The following is a 20,719-nucleotide window of genomic DNA, read 5'->3' on the forward strand; positions in this document are numbered from 1 at the left end:
AGCTTTCTACCTATGGCTAGCCAGTTTTCCCAGCACCATTTATTAAATAGGGAATCCTTTCCCCATTTCTTGTTTTTGTCAGGTTTGTCAAAGATCAGATGGCTGTAGATGTGTGGTATTATTTCTGAGGGTTTTCTTCTATTCCATTGGTCTATATCTCTGTTTTGGTACCAGTACCATGCTGTTTTGGTTACTGTAGCCTTGTAGTATAGTTTGAAGTCAGGTAGTGTGATGCCTCCAGCTTTGCTCTTTTGGCCTAGGGATTGTCTTGGCAATGCAGGGTCTTTTTCGGTTCCATATGAACTTTAAAGCAGTTTTTTTCCAATTCGGTGAAGAAAGTCATTGGTAGCTTGATGGGGATGGCATTGAATCTATAAATTACTTTGGGCAGTATGGCCATTTTCACAATATTGATTCTTCCTATCCATAAGCATGGTATGTTCTTCCATTTGTTTGTGTTCTCTTTGATTTCACTGAGCAGTGGTTTGTAGTTCTCCTTGAAGAGGTCCTTTACATCCCTTGTAAGTTGGATTCCTAGGTATTTTATTCTCTTTGAAGCCATTGTGAATGGGAGTTCATTCATGATTTGGCTCTCTGTTTGTCTGTTACTGGTGTATAAGAATGCTTGTGCTTTTTGCACATTAATTTTGTATCCTGAGACTTTGCTGAAGTTGCTTATCAGCAGATCATTTGATCTTCAATCACTGATACTCTTTCTTCCAGATGATCGAGTCGGTTACTGAAGCTTGTGCATTTGTCACGTAGTTCTCTTGTTATGGTTTTCATCCCTATCAGTTTTTTTAAGGACTTTTCTACATTGGTTATTCTAGTTAGCCATTTGTCAAATCTTTTTCATGGTTTTTAGTTTCTTTGTGTTGGTTACGTAGTTCCTTCTTGAGCTCTGAAAAGTTTGATCGACTGAAGCCTTTTTCTCTCAACCTGTCAAAGTCATTCCCCGTCCAGCTTTGTTCTGTTGCTGGCGATGAGCTGCGTTCCTTTGGAGGGGGAGATGCGCTCTGATTTTTTGAATTTCCAGCTTTTCTGCACTGCTTTTTCCCCATGTTTGTGGTTTTATCTGCCTTTGGTCTTTGATGATGTTGACATACTGATGGGGTTTTGGTGTGGGTGTCCTTTCTGTTTGTTAGTTTTCTTTTTAACAATCAGGACTCTCAGCTGCAGGTCTGTTGGAGTTTGCTTGAGGTCTACTCCAGGCCCTGTTTGCCTGGGTATCAGCAGCAGAGGCTGCAGAAGATAGAATATTGCTGAACAGCGAGTGTTGCTGTCTGATTCTTGCTCTGGAAGCTTCATCTCAGGGGTGTACCCCCTGTATGAGGTGTGAGGTGTTGGTCTGCACCTAGTAGGGGATGTCTCCCAGTTAGGCTACTCAGGGATCAGGGACCCACTTGAGTAGGCAGTCTGTCCGTTCTCGTATCTCAACCTCCGTGCTGGGAGATCCACTGCTGTCTTCAAAGCTGTCAGACGGGGGCATTTCCCTCTGCCGAGGTTTCTACTGTTTTTTGTTTAGCTATGACCTGTACCCAGAGGAGGAGTCTATAGAGGCAGGCCAGCCTCCTTGAGGTATGGTGGGCTCAACCCACTTCGAGCTTCCCAGGGGCTTTGTTTACCTACTTAAGCCTCAGCAATGGTGGGCGCCCCTCCCCCACCCTCGCTGCCACCTTGCAGTTAGATCTCAGACTGCTGTTCTGGCAATGAGGTTGGCTCCGTGGGCGTGCGACCCTTTGGACCAGGTGTGGGATATAATCTCCTGGTGTGCCGTTTGCTAAGACCCTTGGTAAAGCGTGGTATTAGGGTGGGATTTTCCAGGTGTTGTGTCTCTCAATTTCCTTTGGCTAGGAAAAGGGATTCCCAGTTCCCTTCCCCCTTGCGCTTCCCAGGTGAGGCGGTGCCTCCCCCGCTTCAGCTCTCACCGGTTGGGCTGCACCCTTGGACCAGCGCCAACTGTCTGACACGACACGCCCCAGTGAGATGAACCCAGTACCTCAGTTGAAAATGCAAAAATCACCCGTTTTCTGTGTTGCTCACACTGGGAGCTGGAGGCTGGAGCTGTTCCTATTCGGCCATCTTGGGCACATCCCCCTGCTCTTTGTAGTTCTTCAAAGTGTAAAGTGAGGTTATTGGTTTGATAGTCTTTTTTAATGTAGGCATTTGCAGACAAAAATTTCCCTATGAAAACTGCTTTGGATACATCTTGTATGTTTTGTAATATTGTGTTTGATTTGCATCCATTTCAACATATTTTCTGATTTCTCTTGTGGTTTTTTTTTTTTTTAACCTGTTCCTTCTTTAAGAGTGTTTAATTTCCACATAATTGTGAATGTTTCAGTTTTTCTCTGTTGAGTTCTAATTTGATTCCATTATGGTTGGAGAAGATGCTTGGTGTATTTTCTTATTAAACTTACTGTGATTTGTTTTGTGACCTAATGTTTGGTCTGTCCTGGAGAATGTTCCATGTGCTTGCACTTGAGACGAATGTATCTTTCTGTTGTTGGGTAGAGTAGTCCATATTTGTCTGTTACATCTGGTTGGTTTATAATGTTGTTCGGGTTCTCTATTACTTGATTGTTCCTCTGCCTAAGTGTTCCTCATTTAATGGAAGTGGGAGCTTGAAATTTCTAAGTGTTATTGTGAGCTATTTCTCCCTTTAATTCTGTCAAGATGTGATTCATATATTTTGGGGACTTTGGTGTATACATGTTTGTAATTATTGTATCTTTGATGAATTGAGCCTCTTAATCAAAATATAATGACCTTTTTTTTCTTGTCACAGTTTTCTATTGAAAGATATTTAAGTTAATTAATTAATTTAGATACAGGGTCTTGCTTTGCCACCCAGGCTTGAGTGCAATGGTGTAATCATAGCCTTACTGCAGCCTTGAATTCCCGGGCTCAAGTGATCTTCCCACCACAGCCTCTTGAGTAGCTGGGATTAAAGGTGTGAGCCACCATACCTGGCTAAAGATTATTTTATATATTAGTATAACCACTGAGCTCTCTTTTGGTTACGAGTTACATGCAATATCTTTTTTCATCCTTTCACTTTCAACCCGTATGTGTCTTTGGATGTAAAATGTGTCTCTTTTAGGCAGTATGCCTGTGGTCCCTGACTTAGGCTAGGTATATTAAATACATTTTTGACTTGGAATATTTTTGATGAGTTTATTGGGAAATAATTAGACATAAGTTGAGGAGCATCTGTATTGTTGTATCATGTTTTTTTCATCCATTCTGTCAGTCTCTGTCTTTCCTTTGATTAGTTTAATTTCATTTACATTTAACGTGTTTACTGGTAGGCAAGAAGTTCTGCCATTTTGCTATTTGTTTATTGTATGTCTTATACCTTCTGTCCCTTCAGTTCCTCAATACTGTCTTCTTAGTGTTTGTTAATTTTTTTGAGTATATATTTCTATTTCTTCCTCATTTCTTTTTCCTAACATATTTTAGTCATTTTGTTCAGGGCTACTGTAGGGATTACAATTAACGTTCCAAATTTAAGACAGTCAAATTTGAATTGACACTAACTTAACTTTAATAGTGTATAAAAACTCTACTCTTATGCAGCTCCATTCTTCATCTTTATGTTACCATTTTCACAAATTACTGTTTTACATATGTGTATTCATTAGCCTAGGTTTATATTTATTTTTATGTGTTTGTCTTTAAATCATAGAGGAATTAAAAGAAGAGTTAAAACCAAAATGCAATTACTGGCTTTTTTCTTTGCTTATGTAGTTACCATTACAAGAGTTTTTTATTTATTTGTATGGCTTCAAATTACTATCGAATATTCTCTCATTGCAGCCTTTAGGACTCCCTTTAGCCTTTCTTGTAGGGCAGGTCTACTATTGACAGACTCAGTTTTTGTTCATCTGGAAATGTGTTCATTTTTCCTTCATTTTAGAAAGATAGTTTTGTGATATATAGATTTCTTGGTTGACATTTTTTTTTCATTTAGCACTTTAAGTACATTGATCTTGCTGCCTTTTGGACTGCATAGTTTCTGAGGAGAAATTAGCTGTTAATCTATTAAGTATCTCATGTATGTGATGAGTTGCTTCTTTCTTACTGCTTTCAAGGTTTTCCTTTTTTGGCTTTTGACAGTTGGGTTATAATATGTCTCTGTGTGAGTCTCTGAGTTTATCCTAATTGGAGGTCTTTGAGCTTCTTGGATTTATAAATTTGTGTTCTTTATCAAATTTGAGAAGTTTCTGGCCATTACTTCTCGCAGTATTTTTAATGTCTTTTCTTTTTCTCATGTCCTTTGGAGAGTTCCGTAGTGTATATGTTGTTCCACTTGATGGTCTCCCACTTGAGGCACTGTTCATTGTTCTTCATTATTCTTTATTCTCCTCAGACTCAATCATTTCAGTTGTCCTATATTCCAGTTTGATGGTTCTTTCTTTGGGTTGCTTACATCCTCTATTAAATCTCTCTGCAGATAATTCCCAAATCATGATTGTTTAGCTTATGATTTTTTGATTTTAGAATGGTGTAGAAGTGATCCATATTTAGTAGACATCTTACTTTGAGTATCCATACAACCTTTGTTTTTCACTTTTCAATACAGTACTGAATAAATTACATAAGCTATTTAACATTTTATTGCAAAATAGGCCTTGTGTTAGATGATTTTTCCCAACTGTAGGCTAATATAACTTTTCTGAGTACATTTAAGGTAGGGTAGGCTATGCTATGATGCTTGATAGGCTAGGTGTGTCAAATGCATTTTAAACTTATGACATATTCAACTTACAATGATTATATTGGGACATTACCCCATTATAAATCAAGGAACATCTGTAGTGAATTTTTCATATTGACTGTTGTACTTTCCACCTTCAAAATTTCTATTTGGTTCTTTGTAATAATTTCTGTTGATTTATATTCTGTGCTCAAATGTTGTTTTCCTGGTTTTCTTTAGTTTTTGAGTGTAAGACAGCTTATTTAACATGTTGGCTTAGTGAACATAATGTCTAGTCTTCTCTTTTCTGCGTATGCTTTGTACATTTTCTGTTTAAAACTTGATGTTTTGAGTGGTATAATGTGGTACCTGTGGAAATTAGATTTTCCCCCCTCCTTGGTTTGTTGTTGTTGATTGTTGAAGATGTCGTTTTCCATTTGTCTACCTACTGTAGTGGGTAGAATTGTGTCATCCAAAACGTTATGTCAATTTCTAATTCCCGGTACCTGCAAATACAGCCTTATTTGGAAATAGTCTTTGCAGATGTAATCAAGTTAAAATTAGTTCATGCTGTATTAGTGTTGGCTCTAACTAAGTGATGTGTGCTCTTCAAAGGAAAGAGAAATTTGGACACAGACTCAGAAAATAAGACAGACTAGAGAAGACAATTTGAAGACAGACATAAAGAGGAGAATGCCATGTGACGATATCTTCTTAGCTGCACCCATATTAATGTAGATTTTCTGTAACGTGGTGTGGGGATTAGAGGTGGAAGATGATCATAGCTCAGATGCCACAGGCTTTCCCTGTACTTATCAAGTTTCAGCAGATTTTTGTTTGTTTGTTTGTTTTGAGATGGAGTGTACTCTGTCACCAGGCTGGAGTGCAGTGGCACAGTCTCGGCTCACTCCGCCTCCTGAGTTCAAGAGATTCTCCTGCCTCAGGTTCCCGAGTAACGGGGATTACAGGCATGCACCACCACTCCCAGCTAATTTTTGTATTTTTAGTAGAGACGGAGTTACACCATGTTGGCCAGGATGGTCTCGATCTCTTGACCTCGTAATCCCCTTGCCTCGGCCTCCCAAAGTGCTGAGATTACAGGTGTGAGCCACCGTGCCTAGCCGAGATTTTCTTGAATAAAAGTTTTTCTGTTTGCTGTATGCCCTTAGATCGATTTCCAGAGATTTTATAATTTTCACTTGTTCTTTCCCTGTTTGGTTTGCTGGGGAGAAGAGTTGCTGAGCTCCTCACATAGTCATTCTCGAAGTCCTGCCTCATCCTTGGTTTTTAAATGTTTGTTTTATTATTTTATTTTTTTGAGACAGAGTCTTACTCTGTTGCCCAGGCTGGAGGGTAGTGGCATAACCTCGGCTCACTGCAACCTCCACCTCCCTGGTTCAAGCGATTTTCCTGCCTCAGCCTCCTGAGTAGCTGGGACTACAGGCAAATGCCCCCACGCCTGGCTAACTTTTGTATTTTTAGTAGAGACGGGGTTTCACCATGTTGGCCAGTTTGGTCTCGAACTCTTGACCTCAAGTTATCTGCCTGTTTCAACCTCCCAGAACGCTGGGATTACGGCTGTGAGCCACATGTCTGGCCTTTAAATGTTTATTTTTATTTTTAGAATAAAACGTGTGTGGAGTTGTGTTATATGTGCAAAACTTTTCAGTTTTACATTAAGCATTGTAGTTTACTGTCATTTTAATTTTAGCTTATTATAAGTTTTTTACATAAAAACACAAATAGGATTCTTTGTGAATTAATCTATGTCAATTTAGAGGAACCGTTGTATATCTTCTTTGATGGGAATGGACTGGAGTCAGAAATGCAAAGTGAAGTTGTCTTCATTAATATTTTAAATCATTTTCAATTGTAAAAATCCTTTACAGTTTTACTGATTACTAACTTTTGTTCTTTTTTTTTTTAAATGCAGATTTGAAACTAAAATAGATTCATTTCATATTACTGGCTTACCAGATAATTCAGAAAAACCCCGCCTCCTGTCTTCATTGGATGATGCAATGTCACTCTTCCAAATTACATTTGAGATAAATCCATTAGATGAAACTGTTGCTCAGAGGTGTATCATAGAAGCTGAACCTTTAGAAATCATATATGATGCAGTAAGCGTTTTTTTTAAATTATTAAGTTTTAATATAATTTAGTTTGCTTTGAGTTTGTGATAATGATGTTTATTTTAACAGAGGACAGTGAATAGTATAGTGGAATTCTTCAGACCTCCAAAAGAGGTACATCTAGCACAGCTCACTTCAGCAACTTTGACAAAACTGGAAGAATTTCGCAATAAGACAGCAACAGGTAAATGCCAGTATTAATGTTGATGAATTAAATACTGTATCCTATATTAAACTTTTATTTATGGTAGACTATTTTTAGTAAAGTTTATTTTAAATTTATGGTATTTCTAGACTGGTTTTAGTTAACAGAAACTAATTTAGTACTTTTATGTTTAAACGCAGATAAAACCATAATCATTTTTTACACTCAGAAAGTTGATACCTAGTAACCACATTTAAGTTAGTTGCAGAATTTTGCTTAGGATACTTGGCCCACTATTTATGACAAAAACTGGCCTCTCGTTTTCCTTTCTTAGAATGTGTTCCAGATTTTGATATATCAGCCTAAGGGAAAAAAGTTCTGTCCTGTTTTATTCTCTAGGAGAGTTTGAATAAGGTCAGGTATTATTTCTTCCTTAAATATTCGGCAGAGCTTAACAGTAAAACCACTTAGTTTTGGAGATTTCTTTGTAGGAAAATTTATGATTACAGATTGAACTTTTTAATTAAATAGTTGACCATAGAGATTATCTGTATGATTTTAATGCTTTGTAATTGGTTGGGGCTTGTTTTCTAACTCAATATATGATGCTAAAAAAAAATGTTCCTCATGTGCGGAAAAGCCTGTCTTTTCATATCTGTACCTGTTCATTAGGTATGGATTGTTAATCATGTTCTTATTTTTTGTATCCTTACTGGATTTGTTTTCTCCTTTTGTCACCTTGTTCTAACAGTTATTAAAAGAAATACATGAAAAATGCCTCGTTATCAATTGTAGATTTTTCTGTTTCTAATAGATCTGTCAGTTTGTTTAAAAAAATAAATTTGGCTGGGCATGGTGGCTCATGCCTGTAATCCCAGCACTTTGGAAAGCCGAGGCGGTTGGATCACCTGAGGTCAGAGTTTGAGACCAGCCTGGCCAACATGGCAAAACTATAATAGAGATGGGGTTTTAATAGAGACCAGGTTTCACCAGCCTGGGCGACAGAGCGACACTCTGCCACACACACACAAAATCATAATAATAAAAATTAAAAAAAATAAATTTTAAGGGTGTCATTAAGTACATGCAGGAGTAAATTATTTTTCCTCCTATAAACAAATATTTTATCTGTGTAAAGTTGACCACCTATATTTTTAATGCTTTAATTTTTTTCCCTTTGCACTTTTTTACTTTATTTTATTTTTGAGCTGATATCAGTATGAAGTACAAAGTTTCTTTTCATTAGAATTTACCTGGTGTATGTTTTTTCTTATATTTTTACTTTTTCCCTATATGTTTTCAGATGTGTCATGTCAACAACAGGTAATAGGGTGTCATTAAGTACATGCAGGAGTAAATTATTTTCCTCCTATAAACAAATATTTTATCTGTGTAAAGTTGACCACCTATATTTTAATGCTTTAATTTTTTTCCCTTTGCACTTTTTTACTTTATTTTATTTTGAGCTGATATCAGTATGAAGTACAAAGTTTCTTTTCATTAGAATTTACCTGGTGTATGTTTTTTCTTATATTTTACTTTTCCCTATATGTTTTCAGATGTGTCATGTCAACAACAGGTAATAGGATTTTTTCCAATCTAGATTTATGATCCTTATTTTTTATTTATATCTACTGTTTGCATTTAATTAATGTATTTAGGCTTATGTCTAACATCCTATTTTGTGCTTTTGAATTTGGTTTTCCTTGTTTTATTTTTCTTGCCTTCCTTTGGATAAATTCTAGGATGCCTTTCTTCCCCCTTCCCTACATTCTATCAGGAAGTTAAATATTCTCTATCTCTTTTATTTTAGAAGTTACAGTATACATCTTTATAAAATACAAATTTAATGAAAATTTTATATTCTCCTAGTCATTATATGGACTTTAGTACTGTTGAACTTTATATACCATCCCCATATACTAAATTTTTTACTTAAAAAAACTTTATTGGACTATATGTGTATAGTTCATGGTAGTTTAGAATTACTTATGCATTTACTACCTTCTTTGCTCTTCATTTTTCTTACACCTACACTTTTTATCTGATTTTATTTTCTTTCCGTTGGAAGTTCATCTTTTTTTTTTTCCAACCTCCGTCTCCTGGGTTCAAGCGATTCTCCTGCCTCAGCCTCCTGACTAGCTGGAATTACAGTCACCCACCACAATGTCTGGCTATTTTTTAAAAAAAATTTTAATAGAAATGGGATTTCACCATGTTGGCCAGGCTGCTCTCAAACTCCTGACCTCAGGTGATCCATCTGCCTCAACCTCCCAAAGTGCTGGGATTACAGGAGTGAGGCACTGTACCTGGCCTGGAAGTTCATTTGTAAACTTCCCTTGTAAATATTTTATCTTGTAAGAATCTGCTGGTGGCAAATCTGTGCTTTTTTTTTTTGGTACAGAGTGTTGCTCTGTCGGCCAGGCTGGGGTGCAGTGACATAATCTCGGCTCACTGCAACCTCTGCCTCCTGGGTTCAAGCACTTCTTTTGCCTCAGCCTTCTGAGTAGCTGGGATTACAGGGGTATGCCTCCACGCCTAGTTAATTTTTGTATTTTTGCTAGAGATGAGGTTTCACCATGTTGGCCAGGCTGGTCTGGACCTCCTGTCCTCAGGTGATCCATCTCCCTCAGCCTCCCAAAGTGCTGGGATTACAGGCATGAGCCACCATGCCCCACTGCATATTAGTTTGGCATGATACTATTGCATATAGAATTAAAGGTTGATGTTCATTTTCTCCTTAACACATTGAAGAGGCCATTCTGTCTTTAGGTTTTCATTACTGATGTTGAGAATTCAAGTGTCAGTGTGTCTGCTGTTTTCTTGTACATTATCTACCCTTTTACATTCAAGAACTTTTTATCTTTTGTATTCCGTTGTTGCAATTTGGTGTATCCAGCTATAGATTTGCTTTATACATCCTTTTTGGGATTCATTGGATTTCATGAATCTGAGTACTGGGATTTTTAATGAATTTTAATGATTTCCAGAAAATCTATCTGGAAAATTCTTAGCCACTAACTCTTTACATATATTCTCTTCTGGAATTCTGGCTAAATGAATTTTAGCCTTTCTTACTCCATCTTCCATTCTCCTTAATTTCTGTATCCTGCTTTCTTTCCATCTGTTCTTCTCTGTGTTACATGCTGGGTCATTTCTTCTAATTTATCTTCTAGTTTACTGAGTCCTTCTTTAGCCATGTCCAATGTGGTATCAAATCTCTTCATTAAGTTTAATTTTAGTGATTATATTTTTCCCTTTAGGAATTCTGTTTGGTTAAATTTAAAATCTGTATTGTCATTCTTTTTTGGTTTTGTATTTCCCATGGATATCTTTACACTTGTCGTCTTTTTTTTTTTTTTTTTTTTTTTTTAGAGATCATAAGTACAGTATTTTATATTCTGTCTCACCAGTTAATTCCCTCTCTTCAGATAGTCCATCATGTGAAGGCTTTTGTGGTTCTCTTTTTCCTATCTTCTGTTTTTTGTTTCTTTTGATTCTTACTCATGGTAATGTGTGTCTTTTATGCTTGGTAATTTTCATTGTAATCTGCTCATTTTCCTTAGAATATTATTTGGGAGAATTCTCTGAAGCCTGAGATAACTGAGCCTTCATTCAGGGAAGATTTATATTTATATTTCTTCTGCCAGGTACCTTGGGTATGTTGGTGGCATAACTAAATTCATTGCTTAAGATATTCTGGACTGCCAAAGAATTGTTGGGCTACATACCTCCTTGAGGAATATATCATAGTTACAATTCACAGAGGTATTACCTTTTCTTCTAATTTTCTCAGGGCCTTTGTTTGCATCCCCCTGTGAGTGTGTTTTAGGGAGAGGAAGGTTTAACTTCAGGATTATTCTTCTCTGAGTGAGTGTCCTTTAATGTTTCAGATTTGTGAGGAGAACTCTTGCTAGACTCTCCATCTTTGTCTTCTGTTTCCTCTGTTCTGAGAGGCTGAAATTCTCATTGGAGTAAGATCCAATTTCATTGTCAAAGTTTTAAAATTCTGGTTTTGTTAAGTCTGGAGTACACTTCTAATTGTACTCAGAATTTGTCCCATTTTGGTGGCTATAAAATCTGGCATGAAATTATAGTTTTTCTCTTGCCATTTTTATTATATTCACTTTATCCTTGTTGGTAGATATGAGATGTACTATCTGTCATTTTCCTTTGTTCTCTCTCCTAAGATAAAATAATTTAGATAAGTGAGTCAAGAAATCACTTCACATTTTGATAAGACCTTCAGGAAATGTCTAAGTGGTTGTCTTTTGTTAAGCTATGTTGTAATATGCATCTTGATTCATTATTAATTTTCTTCTTTTTTCACGGAAAAGTGTGTGTTATATTCTTAAAATATATGTGTCTTTCTTCTCTGGCTTTTGCTCATTTTCTCTACTATTTTATATCCAAATGGTTTTAAATTAGATCGTACATGAATACTTTACCTCTAGAAACTGTAGGGTTTGCATTTATTCCTGTATTCTTTGTTAAAATCTGGGAATTCCATTTCTAGTTCACGTTCTGTATATTGGTATATTATATATTGAGTAGAAACCAAAGCATAAGATCAGGCTACTTCTAGTCAGTTGTTCTTGATTGATAGAAACTCATAAATACAAATTAATCATATTGGAAACACACTACAGACATCCAGATTTCGAGATATTTTTATCTCGTAAGATTTGTTTTCCTAAACTTTATTTATTACTTAAAAAAATTACCAAACAGTAAATATCCACAATATAAAGTTCACATGTTACAGCAATATGTTTTAGAAAGTGGAAGTCTTCAGTATTTTACCTTCTGTACATAATAACCTCTAAAATTTGAAGTCTGTTCTTCCAACTTTGTTTTCTTTGCTACACCAATAGTGTAAAAATGCTAATTCTATGAAAAAAATGGAAAGCTTCTATGATAGGTTTTGTGCTTAATTTTAAAAATTTAATGTATTTTGGATTTTTTCTAGAAAGTTAAAATTTACCTATTTGTGAAGAGACTCATATATGTTATAATGACTCGGGTTACTTAGGTTCTTTCCTTCCCTCATTTTCCTTCTTTCTTCCTTTTATTTTGTTACATTCTCCTCTATTAATATCCTGGTTTCTTTCTTGTATTATAGGTTGAGTATCCCTTAGCAGAAATGTTTGGGATCAGAAATATTTCAGATTTCTTTGGATGTTGGAATATTTGCATTTTACTTACTTGTTGAACATCCTTAATTGGGAAATATGAAATTCAGAGTGTTCTAAGAAGCATTTTCTGTGAATATGATCTTTGAGCATCATGTTATTGTGGTGCTGAAAAAGTTTTAGATCCTGAAGCATTTTGATTTTGGATTTTCAGATTAGGGATCCTCAGCTTGTTATTTTCCCCTTCCTTTCTAGGAACTCAAGGTCTCTCAGGTCTTTTTGTTGTCAAGTATGGCACGAGCTTACAAAACCTGCTCAACTAGTTATCCTTTGTCTCTGGCAGGAAAAGAGATGTGATCTTTTGCTAAAACTCTTCTTTCAGAGTACAAGGTTCTCTGATAGGATCATAGCAAATCATTTTCTTTCAGTTATTTCATTTATTTACTCATTTAAATATATATCAAGAGTCTAATCTATATGTCAGACACTGTGCTAGGTTTTAGGGAACATAGCAATGATCAGAATGGATGTAGTTCTTGCCTATTGATGGATGTTAAACTTTTATGCATAGGACAAATATAAAACTAAGAGCAATCTACTAGAAAATTTTGATTAATGCTGTATGGGTCCAATCAGGAGTGTAAAACCACACAGTAATTTTGATAGGTATATTTAATATAATGAATTATTAACTGTAATGAGGGATTGTTTTGTTACTCCAAAGAGTAAATTTAAAGAATATAGCAAGGGGCCAAGTGCTATGGCTCATACTTGTAATCCCAGAACTTTTGGTGTCAGAGCCGGGAGGAACACTTGAGGTGAGGAGTTGGAGACCAGCCCGGAAAACATAGTAAGACCCTGTCTCTACAAAAAATTACAAAATTTGTCAGGTTTGGTGGCTTGTACCTATTGTCCCAGCTACTTGGCAGGCCAGAGACTGGAGGATTGCTTGAGCCCAGGAGGTCAGGACTGCAGTGAGCTATGATAGCAACTCCTAAGTAGCAGCCTAAGTGACAGAGTGAGATGCTGTCTCCAAAAATACATGTATTTAAGAAGAGTAGTTATAAGGAATATAGAATTGAGACAGTGTTCCCCAGAAAGAGGTCTCTCTCTCCCCTGAGAATTGAAATCCACATCTTGTTGGAGAAGGAACCTCTGTGAGTCATTGAATGGCAGAAAAGCCATGCTGGTGTCTTTCTGGTAGTCTGCTCTCTAAAACTTTCTGAAAATCCATCCTCTGAGGTGAAAAGGGAAAAATATTCATGGGGCAATGTCTCACTGCCCTCGTTCTGCTGTGAAACCACCTGAGGAGGCTTCTAGGGGCAGAATACTGGCTTTTGAGTGCTGTCAGCCCTTGTGCACGGCATGCGTTGTGTTGGAGAAAGGCACAGTGTTGCAGGATATTGCTAAATGAGTGTACTGGAACCAGGAAGCAAACTCTTTTCTCCTGCAATGTCTCTCCTGTGTTCATTATCTATTTCAGTGCTAGTTGGCAAAGAAAAATCATTTAAGCAACTCAGATCTACTTTCACAGAGCAGACAAGTGGGTGAATTTGGAGCTAAGTGAGGAAACAATTCTATAATCAGCCCAAATGCTGTTAAGGAAATGAGAATGATAGATGCCCCAATTTAGTTTTGGTGGTGGTGTCGGAGAAGATCTCTGAAAATTCAACATTAAGACCAGATATATTTGTAGGATCCACACTGCTAAAGGGTATAAGAAAGAGCCTTCAAGGTGATGGTCAACTGTGAAGAGCTTAACTTAGCAAACAGTTGGGTGAATTTGGAAGTTGTAGAAAGCTGAATTGGTTCTAATGTAATGAGTGAGGGGAGAGTGGAGGGATGTTAAAGATGCATACTCTTGATTAGGCAAACATGGAAATCATATTAAGCAGTTAGGATTTTGTTGTAAGTGCAATGGAAAATAGGGGAGAGACCCAATACACTTAAGCTCAAAATAAAATACTCTCCACTCTCTTCCATTAAAAATAATTTAGAGAAATCATCATGTCCTGGCATCAAGAAAGGCTTTGTTGAAACTAAGGCTTATGGTAGAACTTCCAAGGAGTACCAGAACTTTGATTTGTAGAGGCCAGAATACATGAGGAATCTTTAGACTAGAGATGGAAATGAAGATAGAGAAATGCTTAACAGACAGACTCTGGAGAATCTTGAATGTCAGATTGACCCTTCTGGATGCTTCTTATTACTTTAGTAAAATCATGCCATCTGTGTTTGAATCCAAATCATTTGGGGCAAAAGAATGAATAACTATTTGAGTCAATTCTGTTCTTAAGTTTCAGGCTAATTGGATGATCTTCAGAATTTTTGATGATCTGTCAGTCTGTTTTCAAACCTCTATCTCACCTCACCTCCCATCCTCATTTTAAGAGATTTCACTTGACTTTGCTTCTTATAGGCTATGGGAAAAAAGGCTATGGGAAATGCCAAGGTTTTTTTCTTCCTCTCTCTACTAGAGTCTTGCTTGGGCTGCCTGGGCAAGGCCACTGGAATCCCTTAAAGATGACAGTTTTGACAACAGTTTCTCATATTTCAAGGAAGAGCCATCCCAGATATAATTTATTAGTGTTATTTTTACAAAGAATACTGGAGGCAGCGTAATTTGTGAAGAGGTTTGTTTGTTTCATGGTTCTACAGGCTGTACAAGAAGCATGACTCCAGCATCTCCTTTTGGTGAGGGTTTCAGAATGTTTCCACTCATGGCAGAAAGGGTTGGGGAGCCCACATGTGCAGAGATCACATGGCAAGGGAAAGGAAGGAGGTGCCAGGCTCTTTTAAACAACAAGCTCTAACTCACAGAGAAGAACTCACTCATTACCATGAGGACAACACCAAGCCGCTTGTGAGGACTCTGCCCCCATGACTCAGACAGCTCTTATTAGGGTCCCACCTTCAACATTAAAAATCAGGTGTCAGCATGAGTTTTGGAGGGGTGAAATACCAAACTGTAGCACAGACTTGGATTATTTATTTTCTATTTTAATTGAAATAGATATTTAAAACAAGATATTTTAATTTCTTTTTTTTTTTTTTTTTTTTTTTTTTTTTTTTTTTTTGAGACGGAGTCTCGCTCTGTCGCCCAGGCTGGAGTGCAGTGGCCGGATCTCAGCTCACTGCAAGCTCCACCTCCTGGGTTCACGCCATTCTCCTGCCTCAGCCTCCCGAGTAGCTGGGACTACAGGCGCCCGCCAGGTCGCCCGGCTAGCTTTTTGTATTTTTAGTAGAGACGGGGTTTCACCATGTTAGCCAGGATGGTCTTGATCTCCTGACCTCGTGATCCGCCCGTCTCGGCCTCCCAAAGTGCTGGGATTACAGGCTTGAGCCACCGCGCCCGGCCAAGATATTTTAATTTCTTTTAATTTATTCATTTTCTTTCTGTTGGCTTGTATATCAAGCTGATTATGTGTTGGCACTTGACACTTGTTCGGTGTCTGCTTTTAAGCTTTATAATTGTGTATATATATTTATTTGTAATTTTAAGTACGTTAAAATTGTTGACATATTCTTTAATTTGAAAATGTATTCTTTAATGATAAATTCTTAACTTTAAAGGTTATATTAGGTACCGACCTGCCTACGTTTTGTGTGTGTGTGTGAAAAAATGTGCCTTTTTGTTTGAGTGTCAGATCTTTTTAAACTTTGTAAGTCAAATATCTTTTATTTACTCAAACTGATTTGATGGCTGCTCATATAATTTTTTCTTTAAGAAAGGGTTCTCATCTCATAGAAAATAATTTGTTTAGATTTAAAAGCTGATGCTAGACTTAGGGACATAAAATAGATGACTTTGGTATACTAATCACATGCAAGTGAATGAATTAAATTTATTAAACTAAAAGACTCCAAGTGAATGAAGGACCTAGGGAATGGGAAACTCTGGTTTGTTGCCTTTTCTGGTTTACATATGATTTTATTGAAGATGATTTGATAATCCAGGATTTTTTATATTCTCAGAATAATAGTAAGATCAAGTATTATTGTTCAGTATGGTAAGTGTAGCTCTATGAAGTTTATGATTTGAGAAGTATCTATGTAGATTCTAAGAGTTGTTGTGAATAAATGTTTTATGCTACTGAAACTTTTTTTTTTTTTGGTCTTTATGTTTCTTCCTAATTTTACCCAAATTGAGTTTATAGGTTAAAAATTTTTTTTTTGAGGAATCACTCCAATTTTGTACTCAGCTATATTTAAATAGGAGTGCATGCATTGGCAGATATTTCAGATTTTATATTGGAAGTATTTTGCTGAGGTCATTTTAAAATTAATACTAATTTTACATTAAGATTGTTTTATCAGTTCATATATTTAGTGATTCTGTATTTCTTGAGTAATTTGTGAAAAGTATTCGTAGCAAATATTTACATTTTTTCCAGGTCTACTGTATATTATTGAAACACAGAAAGTTCTTGATCTCAGAATTAATTTGAAGGCTTCATATATTATTGTCCCACAAGATGGAATTTTTAGTCCTACATCAAATCTGCTTCTTTTGGACCTTGGTCATCTTAAGGTATATACTAATAATATTTGATTTATGATATAGCATTTAGGGTGTTTCTTTGTTTAAAATGTATTTTGTTTTTTAGACAGTGTGATTTATTGTTTTTTTTCCTATATTTGTGGTAGATAAGTAAGATTTGAGAAATCTTCCTTTCTGATAAATAAAGTGAAGTCTCAATTAGGTAGTTTTCCTACACTTATGAAAACAAAATGACCAATTAAACTCTGCAGGGTCAGGTTAGAATCTAAGATTGATTGATTGATTGACTGATTGATTGATTGATTGATTTGAGACACAGTCTCGCTCTGTCACCCAGGCTGGAGTACAGTACTGTGACCTTGGCTTACTGTAACCTCTGCCTGCTAGGTTCCGGTGATTCTCAGGCCTCAGCCTCCTAAGTATCTGAGACTACATGTGCCCGCCACCACACCCGCCTAATTTTTGTGTTTTTAGTAGAGACAGAATTTCACTATATTGCCCAGACTGGTCTCAAACTCCTATACTAAAGTGATCCACTTGCACTGGCCTCCCTAAGTGCTGGGATTACTGGCGTGAGCCCCCACACCTGGCCCAAATCTAAGATTTATATTTATAGTATTTGAGAGTCGTGCTTGAGAAGCTTATTTCTTTCTCAATTTAGATCTATTACTTGATTACTTAAAGTATATAGAATGAGCGAGAATTCTGGAAACAAATACATCTTCATCTTTCTGAAATTTTTTGTATGTAAAATTATATAGAGAGAGACATTTTAATATTTGTATTAAATAATTCTAAATTGAGAAATGGTCTTCCTCTGTTTACCTAAGTCATCTCCCTTTTTTTCTTTTTTTTTTTTTGAGACGGAGTCTGGCTCTGTGGCCCAGGCTGGAGTGCAGTGGCGCGATCTCAGCTCACTGCAAGCTCCGCCTCTTGCGTTCATGCCATTCTCCTGCCCCAGCCTCCTGAGTAGCTGGGACTACAGGCCTCCTCCACCATGCCTGGCTAATTTTTTTGTATTTTTTAGTAGAGACAGGGTTTCACCATGTTAGCCAGGATGGTCTTGATTTCCTGACCTCATGATCCGCCCACCTTGGCCTCCCAAAGTGCTGGGATTACAGGCATGAGCCACGGCGCCTGGCCCTTTTTTCCTAATTATATACTTTTTTCTTTCCAAATTTTCAGTAGAGAATACATTTTTTTGTGGTATTCTAGATCTGTACTCTTCACTATAGTACCCACTGGCCAGCCACATGTGGTTATTTAAATTAATTAGAATTAAATAAAATTCAGTTTCTTAGTCATATTAGCCACATTTAAGAGTTTAATAGTCAGAAGTGGCTAGTGGCTACTGTATTTTTTGTTTTTGTTTTTGAGACATAGTCTCACTCTGTTGTCCAAGCTGGAGTGCAGTGGCGTGATTTCAGCTCACTAAAACCTCTGCCTCCCGAGTTCAAGTGATTCTTCTGCCTCAGCCTCCCAAGTAGCTGGGATTTCAGGTGTGCGCCACCATGCCCAGCCAGTTTTTGTATTTTTAGTAGAGATGGGGTTTCACCATGTTGGTCAGGCTGGTCTTGAGCCCCTTACCTCAAGTTATCCACTGGCATTGATATCCCAAAGTGTTGGGATTACAGGCGTGAGCCACTGTGCCCGGCCTGTATTTGAAAGCATTGATATAGAACATTTCCATTATTGTAGAAGTTCTGTTGGACAGCATTGCTGTAAATCATTAAATATAGAGGAATATCTATCACAATTTAAAGAACCAAGAGAGGTGGATAATATTAGAATGCTGTTTCTGGCCACCTAACAAAAATATGTGCCTGTCCTTGGTACTGACATCTTCCCTTATCCTATATTTTAAAATTCTGCATTTGTTAATTGTGTAAACACCCACTGGGTATATATTTATAATAAAATTTATACAGCTTGTTATTCATATTTGAATTTTCATTTGTTTCAAGGGCAGTGTGGTATAATAAAACATAAGGTTAGGAGTAAGGATATCTAATTTTGTGATTTTAGGCAATTTGCTTAACCTGTTACCTAAAATTGATTACTTTTCAAACAGAGATAATCTTTTTTTGAGGGTTTACTTCACATGAGTTATATAGAGGGAAAAAAAGTTAAAAATGTATGTGTACACACATGTATTTTTATGAGTAAGAGCTTTATGTACTATTGTGGAGTCATCTCCAGGATGTTTAAGTGAGAAAAGTAATGTGCACAGTATGCCAAGAAAGGAGAGATGCAAATATAACTTGCCTGGAGTTGCATAAATGGCAGAGTTGGAACTAAAATTCAGCTATCCTATTTAATTCTGGACTCTTTTACTTCTTATTGTAAAGCTATATCAGTATTTGTCATCATGCTGTAGAAACATTTTATAAGCTAAATTTGTCTCTTGATCTTGCTCTTAATGAGAAGGCCTCTTATCACATTTAAACAATTTGTACACGTATTATTCTTCAGGACCGTCTTGGTTTCTTTCTTTTAATGTAAGTAAATGGGAAATATATCCTAATATGTAAAAATTTACTTTCTCTCTCTCATTATATATCTCATGGATGAGGACCTTTCTAATAGCCTTATTACGTATGCTTACTTGTGAATTTATCCTCTCATATTAACATTTTATATTATAGGTCTAAAAATTAAAACTTTGTACTTACATTTTGAAGTATTGTGCATAGTCTAAACTATTAAAATTAACTTGAAGGTGACAAGTAAAAGTCGTTCTGAATTACCAGATGTGAAACAAGGTGAGGCCAATCTTAAAGAGATAATGGATATAGCTTATGATTCCTTTGATATTCAACTTACAAGCATACAGCTGCTTTACAGTAGAGTTGGTGAGTATAAAATGCATTATTTGTTGATTGATTTTGTTGAAGTGATTAATTAGGTTTTTAGGTACTTGGAAGACCTTCCTCCTAAATGTGTTAGAACTTCTATATTTTTGATTTAGAAATGATAGTAAATATTGGTTAGCTGTTCTTACCAGGAGCAGTCTTGCCCCCCAAGAGACATTTGTCGATATCTGGAGACATCTTTGGTTGTCACAGGTAGAGCATGTGTGGCACTCCTAGCATCTAGTGGGTGAAGGTGAGGGATACTACTAAGCATCCTACAGTGTACAAGCCAATACCTCATGACAAATAAGTAGTGCTGAGGTCGAGAAATCCTGATCTATATCAGTGTTTTTCAGCCTTTGACCAAAGTTGGCCCATACTGAAAATGATATTGGTATTACTACACCGCTGGATAACCAGAAGATATTGCTCAGGGCCAGAAGTAAGCAGCCTGGGGACTCTGACAGTCATGGACAGCCATACAAAGACTGACGAGGGTCACTCTCCTTGGCATACTTGTATCTCATTCACTGTGGTGTACCAGTCAGGAGTCTCTGATTTAGAGCTAGTTTTTAAGATGAAGTCGAAGCCAGAAATTCACATGACAAGAGCCTTTTCAGTAGTTAGGAAGAGACCCCAGACTCATTCAGCTTTCTTTTCGTTCTGTTATACTGCTTTTGAATCCCTAGAGTGTTAGTGAACATGCAGATAATTCAATAAAGTTTGATCTGTTGAAGAGATCCATATGTAGAGATCTATGTGTTTGTATGCGGTCAGATTTTAACTACCTGAGCTAACCAATAAAAGGAGAAACAATGAGAATCCAAAGTAGTTGTTATCAAAATTGTTAATTTGTATGGGACTGAAACATTTTATTTCTTTAATTATATTTGCTTCAGGATAGTGAACGTAGTTTGTATTTTTATCATATTCTAATTGTGGTGAAGGAAACCTAAAGGTATAGTGGGTGGCAAAAGTACATTATTTTTAAAGTCCACAAATTCTTTTCAGGGAATAAATTACTGGGTTTGGTTTTCCCTGACTGGAATTTTATGACTCATAGAATTATTGGGTTCAAATGAGATAGTATATGTGAAAATGCATTATATGACTGAGATCCCATTAATCTTGTTATGAATTTTTAAAGTTATTTCTTTCTGATTATACCTATTTTAGAAAATCTGAACAATTCAGAAACCAAAAAGATAAACCTTTATGTTACTGCTTAGGCAAGAACACCATTGATATTTTGTTG

The 20,719-nt window shown here is 36.5% G+C and overlaps 1 protein-coding gene across 1 annotated transcript in view; it reads left to right on the forward strand.

Annotated features, from left to right (window-relative positions):
• VPS13A (vacuolar protein sorting 13 homolog A) overlaps nt 1–20,719 on the forward strand; it is a 255,836-nt gene that overhangs the window by 63,884 nt on the left and 171,233 nt on the right. Inside the window, 4 exon segments of the mRNA XM_017892695.1 lie at nt 6,633–6,822; nt 6,904–7,018; nt 16,506–16,642; nt 19,332–19,464. Of these exon segments, the coding sequence (XP_017748184.1) occupies nt 6,633–6,822; nt 6,904–7,018; nt 16,506–16,642; nt 19,332–19,464 (575 nt within the window).

This window comes from Rhinopithecus bieti, unplaced genomic scaffold (genome assembly GCF_001698545.2).
Source record: "Rhinopithecus bieti isolate Rb0 unplaced genomic scaffold, ASM169854v2 scaffold_19708, whole genome shotgun sequence".
Taxonomy (NCBI): domain Eukaryota; kingdom Metazoa; phylum Chordata; class Mammalia; order Primates; family Cercopithecidae; genus Rhinopithecus; species Rhinopithecus bieti.